Genomic DNA, 15,877 nt, shown 5'->3' with positions numbered 1-15,877 from the left:
GCACCAATGGATTCGGAGAATGCATGCCAAGGTGAGGGAGGTAGAGCAGAGCTCCCTGGTGGGTCTGTGGTGCATCAGGCAGTGATTGATGTAGGTGTATCTGGAATTGTGGAAGGCCAGGCCCCATATACCTCAAGGAGCACCTAGGGAACTATGTGTCAGGACGCACCCTTCGGTTATTCGTGGCAGGCCTACTAGCATGCCCACGATTCAAAACAACCTCAAAAGGCGGCAGAGCCTTTTCTGTAGTGATCCCCCAACTTTGGATTAGTCTACTAGAGAGCCTATGTAAAGAATCCGCCATTTTCCCATTTAGGAAAAGACTCATGAAGACTCTTCTATTTATAGAGGCTTTGGGCACATCATAGGACCTGACCAGGAGCGTGTACATTCGACCTTTGGCAGGGTTTTAGCTACTCTCTCGTAGCGCTAAGAGACCTGTTGGTGATTATGCACTGTTTAATTCCCAGTTAACATAACATAACATCACATAACATTTGTAGGCGTGTGTCAGGAGTTTGAAGAGGCATCTTTCCTGGACAGGGAGCTATATGTCTATATCAGTGCTCCTGACCTGCTGTCTCTATTTTGTGCTGTGTAGGGATGTTTAGTCAAAGCCCATCTCTGCACTTGTTCCCACTCCACAGTTCCATTCCCAGCGCCAGTTTGACCAAGGGTGCTCTTCTGCATCACCACTGAACACTGAAGTATAGACACTGAAGAAACACATTAGCACTCATGATCACCACTGCACCATCCGCGAACCCTGCCACTGTGTCCGCTGCGGGGACCGGAGCACACAAGAACAAAACGGGTCTCTGTAAGTGTCCCTGCCAAAGACGCCACTGCCCTCCTGGGCCTTCGTCCAATGCTTTCCACGACCATCTGAGGCTCCCGGGTGTAGAGCACAGCAATATGGCTGAAGCACCACTGGAGCCTCTCAAGAACACGGCCATCTTGAAGCTCATCAAGCTCAGCCACTGAAAGGCGTTTTCATATAGACACAGGAGAAATTTGTATAGATACCATTCTATCAAGTATTCTTGAATCAAATTTTTAATTAAAGATTCACCCCTTTTGATCAGCTCATCCCAATGTATTCCATGAAGTGAACTTGGCAAGAGACGTATTTTGAATACATTTCAGGAGAAATTGTGGACCCTCAGACTCTGTAGAGTCATGATAACAGGTTTGTGGAGTGTTGTGCGGTGAGCATTGCACTTTCTAGTGGAGGCATTTGTATCACTATTGTGCCAGACGGTAACAAGGTGCAGGAACACTGTGCTTCTTAGGTAGTTTACCAGAAATAGAATATGATTAAACATTCCTCAAACATTTGCACCATGGCCATGAAGCCAGAAACCTTATACTTTTATGAGAGGCCATGGCTCATCCTGTTAACTTGAGGAAGGTGACACACGTGATAGACTAGTGATTCATCCACTAAGAAACGATGCAGCAATTTCCTCACTAGGAAGGGAGATGTACAAACAAAACAACAAGATACTCAAATGCTGTCTGAGTATCTTAGCATCGCTCCTTAAGAATCCTCTTCAATCCGGCGGCATGAGTGAGCTGGCCTGATTCTGCCACTTGTACTCTGGCCACATCGGATAGCCTCTGGAGCTTTACACAAGCACCTTACATTGAAAGGGAAGGTGGCAGATCCTGGGTTTGACTGTCTATAATCAAAGGCATACATTAAAGGATGTCAGAAAATAGTGAGTGACAGTCACACCGGACAGAAACAAAGCAAACACTATATCAATGCCGTTGTGAAAATCACAGCACAGGTTATCTTCCTGGCTGCCTGTGCCTGTGCTCTGAGAGATTGTACATGCCTCCTTGTACTCTAGCGGTAAGCAACGTTTACCGCAAATATTTCCCCCCGCAGGGAATCCGCATACCATTAGAGTGCAAGAGTGAATGTGTGTCGTAATGCCGCGGTATACTTCCCCGCAGGGAATCACAACGCGGTCGTTGTAATGACCGCATTGTGATTCCGCATACCATTACTCCGCAAGTCGGAACAACGACTTGTGGAGGGGTGGAAGGTGTTGGATTTAAAATCCCACACCTTTCTAGGGTCCGCACTGACTGGTGTTGGAATAGTAAATTATACTATTCCAACATCCAGCACCTCCCCCTCCGCAAGTCGTTACGTCTTGCGGAGTAATGGTATGCGGAATCACAACGCAGTCATTACAACGACCGCGTTGTGATTCCCTGCGGGGAAGTATACCGCGGCATTAAGACACACATTCACTCTAGCACCAGTTGAGGACTCTGGGAGAAACATTAGTGCAAACCCATGGTATCTGCTAGGCTTATGGATCCTTCAAACTCCTCCATTGCACTCCTCTTACCTGAGGTAGTGGATGTCCAGCCTCCTCACTCAACTGGTGTGCAACCTTTGTCTGTCCTGTACGTTCCTCAATAGGCACCCTGTTGAGGCGAGAGTTCCTACAGCCCTTCATGTGAGCCAAGACATGCACACAGGGAGAGCTCCTAAAATGAGAGAATCCTTATACCTGTACATATCTCAGGAGAAACAGGACAGTTTGCCTGAGGACGCCCAATGGCTCTTTGCACCTATCTCAGTCTCAATGAATATGTGATTGGGGCTCACCTCTGGGCGTCCGTATTCCTTGGAGGAACCTGACCAGAGTATGTGATCACTGCTTTTCAGTACTCTTAGTTGTCCCTTTTTTATTTCAGGCTGGTGTGAATGAGAACGACATGTTTGATGGGGCCTGGTGTGCTGGACGCAGTGATCTGCAACAGTGGTTCGAAGTGGATGCCCGCAGACTTACCAAGTTCACAGGTGTTATCACCCAGGGAAGGAACTCTCTCTGGCTGTGAGTACTTCTTCATTGTTTCTTGTGAGTATCTATAGCCAGCATTGTGCCCTTCTTGACATATGTCTATTTTTTCTGTGAGTCATTTCTAATTACGTATGTTTGAATGGAATGGCATTTCTATAGCTAAAGAGCAGTTTTGCACTCAGTTGAACCATCGTTATCCTTTTTCTTGAAGAACTTCCATGCTCTTTCCTTATCCATTTGGTTTAGTTCCTTCAAACGAATGTGTCTTTTTCCATCTGAGTATGAATTTGTTTAAGGCACACCTCTCTTTTCTCTCAGGTTGTCAATGACTCTTTTATGATACTTTATTACTCTGTCTAGCTGTTGTAAATGCCACCATGGAGACAGGCCCGCAAGTCAGGAGTATATATTTAGGAGGGCATGACCAGACATTAAAGTTGTGCACTATATTCTTTCCAGATACTGGCTGTGAAAAAGGTACAGTATGCAAGGTTTTAAAGCACACAATGCATGTTGGTGTTCTTTTCATTTATTGGTGTGATTGGTTGCACTACCAAATATTGACCCTCTCTAGAATATCGTGGCACAAGAATATCGAGGACAGACTATTGAAAGGTGAGTGCATATAAGAAAGTATAGATTTACTATTCCTAACTCCACATGCAAGTATCTTGAAGATCTATATATATATATATATATATTAAGTATGGGCGAAATTAGCAAATTCGTGATCCGCGAATTCACGCAAAAGCGAATTTGCGGTCTGCAAAATCCGCGAATTTGTGCGAACTTGCGAATTTTTAAATTTTGGCGAGTTCACAGGGTTTTTTTTTCAGCGCGGCTACTGCAAACTTACCCATGCGGTAGTTTTTGGGCGTGGCCATCTTGTTAGCGGGAGGAAAAAGACTCGGAAAACTCAGAATCAAGGTAAGTCAACGCAGTGCGCGCAAGATTGTATTTTTGAAGCACGAACAAGCAAAAAAAATTCCCGAACTTTTGAATTGCGGATGGTTTGGCAATTTCGCGCGATTTGCGGATCTCAAAATTGCCAAAAATCCGCAAATTTTGCGAGCGGAACGAATTTTCAGCCCATGCTTAATATATATCTGTCTGTCTTTTTCTAAATGCATGTGCACTTTGCTGGTAGAAATGAAAATTCAAAAAAAAAATATATATATATAGAAACCTTGATTCCATGGCTGCATCTGTGCAGTCACCCTGAGTTTGCCCATGGATACTGCGGAGGCGAGTGTGCAGGGCAGTACCCCATATGTGGAGTAAGGTATAGAAAACCTTTCCTTACCTATCGATATCTTAGATTCAATATTCTGTACCATCGATATTCTGATTTTGATTTTCACGGCACGCACTGTGTGATTCTATTTGCAGGAATACGTAGATTTTTTAAGCACACTCAATCAACCTTTCCCAATCCGACTTTAAATCCTATCAATTGGATGGGATTTTGAGTACATGGTTGTGAAGTTGTAAAGTTAGCTGACTTGCAACTTTGTGCCTTGTGAAATGAAGTTCTTTTCTTTAAAAAAAATACAGTGGCCTCAGCTCAGAATCCTCCATTGCACTCCTCTTACCTGAGGTGGTGGATGTCCAGCCTCCTCACTCAACATTTTTTGCTGGAGGATGTCCAACCTGGGACATTCTGCATCAGATATTCATCACACCTAGAGGGCCTGAAAGGATAAACCTTAACTCAAGTATAGTTAGAAAATGTAATCTGCTTCGTAAAGTGTGGAGTTTCCTAATTCTGCCCAACTTTGTAATAGAAGTTTTACTTTAACTCACCACTAATTTAAAATAGTCTTACAGAGAACTGTCCATCATGGACAGTTTCAGAAATTAGTGGTCAACAGTGTGCTTTTAAGATTTTAAGGACGCAACAATGGTTAAAACGAAATAGAATTTAAGTGTCATTTTACAGTGGATGTTGGGAAGGCCCCACAATGAATTTCACAATAAGGTTGTGACAAAATATTGTGACAAATGATAAATAGTTGAATGACATTAACATAGGGGTTGGCAGGACTTGTGGTGTTTCACTCCATGGAATTCTGCAGTTACATAAAAACTCGGCAGGATGCCATGGAGTTCCGCTAGAGGGTGAAATTTAGCAGGTTAAACTGCTCACACGTATATAAGTAACACACAGCGCGCCTGTGGGCGCTCCTTCTTTCTGTCGCTCATGTAGATTTTCTACTCGAGCTGCAGCTTTCTCAAAAAGAACAGTTGCAAGCTGCCGTGAACAATCATGTTGTGAAAATCTCACCAAGTTGCATTTGAGGACCCAAAAATCACGCTAGAGGATGCAAATTCTTTCTCACACTCACCAACTTAACAATGGCGAGCTGTGTGTGAGAAAAACTATGCCATGCAGCGGTTGGCAGAGTTTTGCCAGGACTCCGTGTTACAAGTGTAAATAGGAGTGGGCAAAAGTCTGCAGGCGGACTGTAGTTTATTGCCGACCACTACATTTGATCAAAAGCATCAGTCAAAACTGCATTTACTTGAAGCAGGTTTCGACATTGGCATACACCTCACATCGTTACAGGCAGGTTGTGCAAATGGTGCTGTACATAAGAAGACGTTCGTTATACATCAGCCAGCAAGATTGAGAGGTAGGCATGGTAAATAGGTGATTGTGTGCACCAGTAATGGCTCCATTCGAGGCCTATGACTTGGCTGAGGACACTAGTTCCATTTCCAGATAGAGTAGCCAAAGACGGGCAGGCATCAGCACAGCCTCTTAGGATGTGAGTGGTGGTTTCACGGTTTGCAGCTAGAATCCTGCTCTGTGATGACCTCTCACTTTGATGCTGCTTGCATGGTACCTCCCATTTGTATGCTACAGAGCCCGTCACTTTCAGAATTATAGCCATTCTCCTCTCTTTCACATGCAGTAGACTCCTTGCACAGAATCCTCAAGGTGGCACCCTCTATGTGTCTAATATTGCCTGGAATAGCACGCACTTTTATTAGTGGTGAATATAGAAAGCACAGAAGCATGTCATGCGTATTAGAAATTAAAAATATTTACTTGCAGAGGAATTGTTCAGCCTCACTACAGGTTGCAAATAAATTGCAAGCTTGATGTTATGAAACAGTTTAGAGACTGACTTATTTAAATGTAAACTAAAAGCCAAATCACATCAATATTAGAACTTGGGCTTCTCAGCAAGTAGGTTGCACTTTCCAGCGACTATACCAGCATGTGTAGTCATAGCTGATATTCATTAATAGGGGAGGTATCAATACTTTTCACCAAGAATATATAGTAAAAAATAACAAGGGGGTTCCATTGTTAAGCAATTTCTCAAAAGAAATGTGGATCAAGTAGCAATGGTTAGACCATAGTAGGATTTCAAAGACCACTATGCAAGGACATTTTTGAATCTTACACTCAGATCTTTTTTAGAAAATAAGGGCACAATTATGAATTGAAATCAACCACATTGGGCCCAGCTGTATTGGTAAAAACATGATAAGTTAAAAATTCCACTTAAAACCTCCAATCAACCATGGTGACAAATGAGGTGAGGCAGTAGAGCATGACCAAACAAGGAAGGATGTATGAAGCGGAGACATAGCGGGCAAGCAACTAGAATGGCTGGCAGCTAGGGATACAGAAAGATCACACATTACCGAGATCGTGGGCCTTGAAAAAGAGGGGATAGCGGGCAACAAAAGTATTGTGGAGGGCATGGTAGAATACCTGCAGGGTTTCTGTGCAGAGAGATGGCCTGCCCATGGTTCTGATCTTTGGGAGTTTGCCAAAGACTGCCCCTGTAGGATGTTGGAACATCAGAGTTAGAGGAGGAACTGACGGAGGGCAAGATACAGCCTGCAAACTCCCAGTTTTAGGCTGGGCAGGCCCTGGGCCTCAGTAGGCTACTTGTGGAGCTTATGAAGAAGCTGTCCACAAAAACAGTGGCCCTCCTGCATAAGATTTATGTAGAGGCCCACAGGTCTCCCATAGGATTTGAGGAGGGCAATAGTTATACCTATCCTTAAGTTAGGGGAAACCTCCAGAGAGGCGGGACTCTTGTAGACCTATTTCCGTTCTCACAATAGATGCCAACATTTGGGCTAATGCTTTGGCCAACAGGTTTAGGAGGTTATCGTGGATTTGGTCCATCCGGCCAAGAATGGGTTCATCCATAATAGATCTACGAGACTCACTCTTCAGAGGCTCCATAATAATATAATAGCCACCAAAGAGGTAGGATTGTCGCAGGTGGTGGTCTCCATTGATGCTCATAAGGCCTTTGACTTGGTGGAGTTGCCTTCCTATTTGCAGTCCTGGAGAAGATAGGCTTAGGGGCAACTTTTTGGCCTGGGTCCGCTTACTCTATACTATCTAAGGGAGAGGCTTAATGAAGATGGAATCCTCTCCCCAGAATTCCTGGTTCGGAGGGGCACGAGGCAGGGCTGTCCTCTGTCACCGAGGCTGTTTGCTTTAGAGATGGAACTGCTTGTCGAGTGGATGTGCACTGATGCCAAGATTGAAAATTAGAGGTGGGACCCCACATGGAAAGATCTAATCTCTATTTATACTGTTAAGTTATATTTACCAAAAAGTGGGTGAAATATTTGTGATTTATGGGAACTACTCCAGGTTTCAATCTAATTGAGAATAGTAATTGATCTTCCCAGTGGGTACATGGGGAATAAGCTGTGTCTCTCCATGCCACTCAGGAACGAGGACTAATGTTACGAGGATGATCTTGTGCAGGAGATTGGAGTTGGATGTTAAACACTTGGGGGGTGCTGACGTTCTCCATGATGGGTTGAGGGGCACTGTTTAAAATGGTGGCCATGCTGCGCTTCATGTATTTTCTCCAAAACAGCCCATATGGCATCCGTGGGTCATTCTATAAGGCGGTTGATTTATTGCTCGGGATGTGACTGTGGCGGAGCACCGAGGGCAGCACTGTCCACTCTTCAGCGCTCTGTGTGTGAGTTGCAGTGGTGGCTGGCAACTATGGAGGGAGATGAGCAAATGGGTGCAAAAATGTATAACTAAATTCATGCCAACATGCATTACAATATTGTTTTAAAGGTAAAATGTTTAACTTTAAAACGGTAATGTAATGCATGTCAGAGATTGAGGGCATAATACACATAAAATACAAAGAAAAAGAAAATCATTATAATGTCTATTTCCATTTTATTTTTTATCTGGGGGCATTTTAATTTGCGGGTGATGCTCCTCCGCCTCAACAGAGGAGCCGCCCCAGAGATGGTGGCATTATAATCCTATATGTAAGGTGCTGTTATGAGGCTACTCATATCAGGGTTATTAATCAGGCGCAAGGGGAAAAAGGCATCTACATGTACTGTACGGTGGGACAGTGCCTAAGAATGTCTCCCAGGTGACAAGAACGGTACTAGTATTCTGGCATACGTGGAATAGTAAAATGATTGGAATAGAGGAGTACCCTATAAGACCCCTCTTTTGCTTGGTGCTGTGCCCGGTCTTTCAGGTTTCTGGAAGTGGGATGATATAGGAATTAACACCCTTACAGAGGGCTGAGATACCAATGGGATAGTCCGCTTTGATCATCTTAGGGTAGAATACAATATGCCAGCCTCCCAAGATTTTAAGTACCTCCAAACGCAGCATGCACTGTGTGCTGAGTGTGGTGGTGCCACTCGTGTCTGAAGTTATAGATACCTCTCCCTTGGAGTACACATTGCTGGATCAATCAATCAATTAATATGACAGTACTTATAGAGCGCTGCTATTCACCGCTGTGGGTATCCAGGTGCTGATGTCTCTGAGGTCTCTGGTCGAAGAGCCAGGTTTTAAGTGCCTTTCTGAAGTCCACAAGTGATGGTGATGTTCATAGGTGGAGTGGGAGGTCTTTCCAGGACTTGGCGTTGAGGTAGAAACAGTAACAACCTCTGCTGTGGCTTCGGCGAATCTGAGGAGTGTGAGCAAGGGAGGGGGAGTGCAGTTTTTGGGTGGGCTGGTGGAAGTTCAGGAGATGGTTGAAGTAAGCTGGACCCTGGTTGTGGAGGGTTTTGCATGCATGGGTCAGCATCTTGAACTGTCATCTCTTCTGGATGGGGAGCTTGATAGCCCTTTGCTCACCAAACCATTTTCCCTTACATACCAGACACTGTTGAGAAACACGTAGGTGGGCTTAGAGCCCCTATGTGCCAGGTGGTAGGGTGATATGAGTGAGAAAGAGGATGAAGATTGGGGGGAATGTGTTTCACTTCCCAAGGACTGCAGCACTTAAGACACGCTACCACTTGATACAGCTTAAGATACTACATCTATTATATTAGGGTCCTCCTGCATACAATAGGGGATATTCCTGATGAGTGGTGCCTGCGAGGCTGTAGACGGAGGAGCACATTTATCCATACATTGTAGAATTAACCGCAACTCTGTGCTGTTTGAGAAGGGGTGTGACACAGATTAGAGGGCACCACTGGCACACACATAGAACTCGGGGCACAGCAAGTCTTGATAGAACTCGGGGCACAGCAAGTGTTGTTAGGGATCTGGAGTGAGACTGATGCTTCCTCATATCAGCGGCTCCTATATAATTGGGTTTTTATTCTGGCCAAGATAAAGCTGGGTGTCCAATACGGTACTGGAGGTGAGAGATTAGGAATGTGAAATGGATATTTTATGTACAAAAGAAAAGAGGATTTATAAAGGGAGAGGCTGCCCCCCAAAAACTGCCAAAATAGGGAAAGGATGAGCGGGAGAGGACTAGTGAAGTTTCGGCAAGACATAGTACACTGGGTGGAATGGTGGGTTTGACACATGGCCATATGGGGGATGATGCTTGAAGTACACGAGCCATGGCCAATTGTGAGGTGATGTCGACACCCACTTTAGCCACAAGGAGGTAGGAGGTGCAGGTGGAAGGTTGGTGACCTTAGAGAGTGGGGAGGGGAAAAACAGTTGTTCGTATCCGTTTATGATGCTTTTTTGCAAAATCAATAAAATAAGTTTACAAAATAAATCTCCAATTTCTTTACATGTATACAGCTTTTATTTTGCTCTTTGGCTCCATTTTACTTTCACTCTCTTCATCTCCTACTCTCTGTCCCCACTGCCTCTCTCATCCCTTTTCCCACTACCCAATTCTATTTGCTGCTGCATCACTCTATCTTCCCCTTTCTGTCAGGTTCGGACTAGAACTAAACATTGGCCCAGGCATTAAAACCGAAGCCATCCCCACTAGGAAACCAAACTTCTAAAATAGCATCCCACATTTGCAAACCAGGCCAGTTTTTAACTTGTAAAGACACGCTTTATGACTATTTCGCAAGATATCGGTACAGCATGCATTTGTGTTTTATGCAGGCAATGTTTGTGGTAATATCAGGGAAATCAACAGTAAAAACAGGCCCATAATCATAAAACAGGACGCAAACTGCTAAAAAAACAACCCACGCACTGATCCGACAGACCAGCTCATTGGGGACTGCCTGATTGCCCTAGAAACCAGTTTGAGCCTGCTTCCTGTTTCTGTTTGCATTCTCTCTAGCTCTTTTCAATTTACTGTTTACTGTCTCTCCTTCTCTAGAACCATTTCTCTGTATCTTCTCTGTACTCCCTAATATTTTTCATTCAGTCCGTAGCCCTCTTCTCCACAGACCATGATTTGCAACTGACACTTTTCATTGGCTGTGGATGGCCATGAGCAGCCGCTGCCAAGTTTCTTCGGCTACTGTGTTTTTCACTGTTCCCCTAACCCAGAAGCCTCAGGCTTTCTAGAATTAGAGAGGACCTCTATGACCATGGAACAAAGAAGTTAGTGCAATGTGGCCATTATATCCCTGCAGCTTATTGTCTATCCTTGTTGCACAAGACATCAGGCTGCATGGATTTGATGGGTTTTAACTAATTTCGGGCAAAAGACAACCTGTTGATGTCCATTGAACTATCTTTACAGTCTGGTGGACGCCAATTGATCATCCACATTACTGGAAAAGATAAGGCTTTTCGTAAAAACACCAGAAATATTTTATTTTCCAAAATCAGTTTTGGGAGGCTATGGAAATGGTTCCCTGGAGTCTTTTTTTGTTTTGGTGTATTGCATAGCATGCTGATGTCACAGCAAAGCAAAAGTGAACGCAAACCACACTAATAGAAAATATGCGTGGATCCACAAATGTCCTACTACACGACATTCCTACACTTTTCGCGATATCAATAGTACCCCACTTGTGTGACTGTGTTATCGCCCGTGAAAGAAAAATCCTCCAAAGATTCAAGAAAACAATAAGAGTTTGCCTTACAAATTGATCTGTTGTGACCATGTGGATAACATTGGTACGTGAGCCAAGTCTACGTCTGCACCAAGGGAACTCTGCCAGGCCCAGACATTTCGGAAAACAAGGCATCTAGGGTGATGTAGCTTGCGTGGATCTCAATACCTTCCCTTACCCAGAATTCTCTTCAAACACCAAACCTTGGCTAAATCACAGATTTTCCTAATATTTCTGAGAAGTAAATACTGAAATCTGTGAGAATCCCTGAAATTCTTATTGGCCAGCATTCTCACACTTCTACCAATAAAAATGGTGCCCCAAGAATTCACCAAGACTTATGTATTTAGTGCATTAATTGCATATGTCCTCATAACAGCAATCTGTTTGCTATGACCAGCAGTTAGAAAAAGATAAAGCAGTTTTTTAAGGGAGTCAATACATTTCAAATAGCAGATGTATACTGAGCAGATCTGCAATTACAATATATAAAAATTTGAAAATGATAGTCAATGTCCTGCAAACATGTTTTGAGAGTTCTTTAGCAATACAAATGTTTTCAGCCTCAGATGCCCAGAAGGTGGATTCATTAATATTTGGTTCAAAGAGATGACTCCTCAGAACATTGACCCTGGCAGGAATATCTAGATATTAAAACATTTTTTAAAGATAGATAGTCTGTAATAGCATCCCTTTATGACAAGAGGAGGCTGTTTTGGATCATTTCAGATTCACTTTACTGCTAGTTAGGGTTTTGCAAGCCTCTGCAGCATGCACATTAACCTAACAAATGACCTTCTCCCTGCAAACATTATACTGCCCCATGAAAGGTGGTAGGCTGGAACTATATCAGTCAAATTTAAGTTGCACCTGACTTGTAATGAGTATGCCTCAGCCAATATGCTAATCAAAGCACTATGCCATATTGGAATCGGAAGGTGTCTTGATTGGACATTTCATCTGAATGGCTGGTAGGTTTAAATAGTGAAAAACACTTATGTATCAGGAATAAGAAAGGTCATGAAAGTTGATGGCTTGCAAACAACATGACTCAATGTCCTGTACAGTTGTGCAATATTTTCACACAGCAAATTCTTTTTTGACATACCACATGTCAAATATGAGATGGAGTTCAGCTAATGTCCATTGAATTATTGGCCTCTCAGCTTTCACTGCGAACTAGTGTTGGTACCACCTTTCACATCAGTTCCTCACACAAAATAGTGTGGCATTCCTTAGGTATCCATCATAGGATCTCTATTATTCAACATCTACCTAACCCACATATAAAACCTGATTGAGTCATTCAATCTCAGCTCTTACAACTATGCAGATGAAACCCAAATCAATTTAAAAACGGATGGCCTGGAGGACCTTTACAATGTAGAACTTGATGACTGTTTTTGGGTCATAAACATATGGAGGATGAATACCCATCTAAAGCTTAATACAATAATACAGAGATATTGACCTATGGACAATGCACAAATATCAGTCTAACACTATATAGTCCAAGAAAAATTAGTAACCCTGGGCGGGCAACTTTGCTACGCCCACGAAGTGGGCATAGTGTTGCCTACTTCGCCCTTTGCAAAGTAGGCGAAACAGGCAACAGGCGAGAAATGCGCATGCGCGGGCGGCCGGCATGCGCATTAGTATCCAAGACGGCGGCGCCGGCGGCGCGATGACGAGAGGCAGCCCCGGGGACGCAGCGGACAAGGTAAGTGGCTTTATATAATTCATTTTAAGCTAATTTAAGCATTCAGTGAGGGCGGGAGGGAGGCAGGTGGCGCGTAGTGGGGCTACGCGAAGTGCGTGAGTGGGCGTAGTTTTTTGCCCACTTCGCGTAGCTTTGTGAAGCCCCACTAAGCCCACCCTTAAAAATGAGGCCACTCCAACAAAATACAAGAAAAAACAGAAACCGAGTAGTAGCCATGGAATCAGACCTATACTTGATACTGCATCTTAACAACGTCACATAGAGTACCTTCTATACAATGAAAACACTATGTTGCATCTTCCCATACCTTGGCTACCAACATAAATTGCAAGCCACCATCTTATTCATAATATCCAAGTTTGACTATGTCAAAACCCTATATCTTGGTGTACCTGCATTCATCATAGGCAAAAAATAACTCATCCAAACGCTGCCGCAAGACTTCTTCTCCACTTTCATTCAAGAGAACACACAACTTTAGTCTTGCAATTACTCCTCCACTGGCTACCTATAGCTAGAAAAACAATTTTTAAGGCATTTTGCATTGTCCACAGAGCCTCCAAGGAAAAGGACCGCCATACCTACAAACAAAAGAATTCACACAAAACAAGACACTGTGTTCCAGACATGCACAACTTATCATCATACCATCTTACCATAAGTAATTCCTAGGAGTCACTGCTTTCTCAGTAGAAGCCACCAAGCTCTGGAACTCACTTCTAGCCGGCATTTGAAGCATCCAGGAGCATATACACTTCAGAAGACAGTTGAAAACATGGCTATTTCCAAGACAACTACACCTGCCACATCCCAACAATAGAACTCGGGAAGATAGACGCACCATCAAACTTAATGTTCAGCTTGCAATCAACAAATTGGAAACAACCCAACGAGAAAAATACTCTCAATAGGCAGCTACGTTAAGGAGGGCTAACCTATGATTTGCTGGAGTAATATATAGATATGCAATTTCATATATAGCATTTTTATCCCTCTCTCGTATCAACACAATAACGCCCAGTCAGCAGCCAACAGTAACTTGCACCTCTTACATTCACATAAGACGCATCTGCTGCAAAGGTAGTCCATCACAAGTAGTATGGAGTGGAGCTCACCTAAGGTTCAGCATGTAACTTGAATACATCTTCTACTGTCAACACTTTTGTGATTCATTTTCACTAGTCCTTTTTACTCCATTTTCAAGGTGTTATTCTAATTTGGGACTTGTTTTCTTCCCTCACACTATGAGTAATATTAACTCTACCATTACAGACCTCCTCCATCCAGCGTTTCTTTCCTTACTGCACCACATGTTGGCTGATGTTTGCTTTCTTTGCCTATGAGCACTCCTTTTCTTCTTTCATAACTGTGGTTTTAGGTTTGATGCTTGTCTTTATTTCCTTTGGTGGATAGTGAGTGTCTGTGGCTTGTTTGGACTCTAATCAAAGTCCCCTCCGTGTAGTACAGTTCTTGATGAGTACATGCAAATGGATATGGTCATTTAAGGAAGGTTTGCTTCCCTAGACTCCAGTAGAGGGTAGTTTCCTTGATAGCAGTGGAGAGTGGCCTGGCTTTAGCTCTTGAATATATCAGTCTGTGACTGAGCATCTTACAAGTACTACAATAAATCAAAAAACATAAACCCTACAATGGTGACGGCCCACCCATCCCTTTCAAGTGCATGATCTCTAGATTTGAGGCTCCATCTTTCCTCATGTAAGTCCTTCCACTTTTTTGTAGGTCTCACAGGCTCCTAATCACCTGTTCATTGATACTTCATACTTGATACTTCAACTTCACATACTGTTCCTTCACCTCTGTATCCAATTTCCCTTATTTCAGCCAGCTTCCCTGTCTGTTCATTCACTTCAGCAATACCTCTGTGTCCTTTGCAGGTTAAGCTAGAGTTCCCTCTATATACAAGGGCTGCTCCTTCCCGTTAACTTCACCTCAGACTCCTCCACAAACTGAGGTCTAACACAAACATTCCCTTCAACTCCTGGTCCTTACGAACTTCTAGAGCGTCTCCCGCCCACCTCCAAGTACAGCTTCTTCCTCTCTTCTGCTTCTTCCCAAGTCAAGCATTCTCCTACCTCTTGCTTTCTCTTTACCGCCCTGTGGCATGTACATTTCGAAGCCTTCCAAGATATTATGAGTAGAGAGGTTACAGGTTATAAATGTGTAAAAGCCTATTTGGACAGTGTGCCAGGCTCAAGTACGAAATTGAACGGTAGTACGGGCCATGGAATGCTCTCATCCTTATAGTCAATAGATCATCCTCCCTCACAAGAGCATTGTCTCCTAAGATCCCCTTAGAAGACTAAAGAATTCTGGAAGAGGAGTATTTGCAAAGTTGTAATAGTATTTGGAAGGGTAGGGGAACAAGCTGTCATGTTTATAAATTGAGGTTCTTTAAAAAATATAACTTTCCATTAAATATCCAATATTTTACAGGACTTACATTCTGGGGGCCTCATTTATGAGAAATGACGCATCGCTGCATGAAAGCAGCGATGCGTCACTTCTCAGTGCGCACTCCTTGCGACATACCTGATGCTTCATATTTACTGTATGACGCATCATGTCGCAAGGAGTTACAGATACGTCAGTATTTCTGACGTATCTGTATGGCGTAAAAGTGACGCATTGCTGGAGTGTGTCACAAAAGTGACGCAACCCCAGCAATGTGTCCTTTCACATGGGTCAAGCCCCATGTGAAAGGGCTTGCGTCAGTCTTACGTCTGCTGTGAGGCAGGCGTAAGATTTTGACGCTTTTGAGTCCTAGAAGTGGCGCAGTGAAATCTCGTAGATTTCACTGCGTCACTTCAATGACCCTTTCTTGCGTGGGAACACACCCCCTGCATACATTATACCTGGCGCAGGTATAATGTAGCGCAGGGGTTTACAAAGTGACGCATCTACCTAGATGCGTCACTTTGTAAATGTGGCGCAACAAGGCGCATTTTTTACACTGCTGGTGCGTCACAAAAAGTGACGCACCAGTGACGCCAAAGCTCATAAATGAGCCCCTGGGGGTTTTCAAATGTTCAATCATGCGCAAATCGTTCGAAAATAGAAAACT

General features: G+C 43.6%; 1 protein-coding gene across 1 annotated transcript in view; it reads left to right on the top strand.

Moving 5' to 3' along the window:
- Positions 1-15,877, top strand: part of CPXM2 (carboxypeptidase X, M14 family member 2) — a 314,235-nt gene that overhangs the window by 114,718 nt on the left and 183,640 nt on the right. The window contains exon 4 of the mRNA XM_086922996.1: positions 2,719-2,858. Coding sequence (XP_086779122.1) covers positions 2,719-2,858 — 140 coding nt within the window. The remainder of the gene's footprint in view (positions 1-2,718; positions 2,859-15,877) is intronic.

Source organism: Lissotriton vulgaris, chromosome 5, assembly GCF_964263255.1.
Source record: "Lissotriton vulgaris chromosome 5, aLisVul1.2, whole genome shotgun sequence".
NCBI classification, from domain to species: domain Eukaryota; kingdom Metazoa; phylum Chordata; class Amphibia; order Caudata; family Salamandridae; genus Lissotriton; species Lissotriton vulgaris.
The sequence above is the reverse complement of the archived record's forward strand: the minus strand, read 5'-3'. Positions and strand labels throughout refer to the sequence as shown.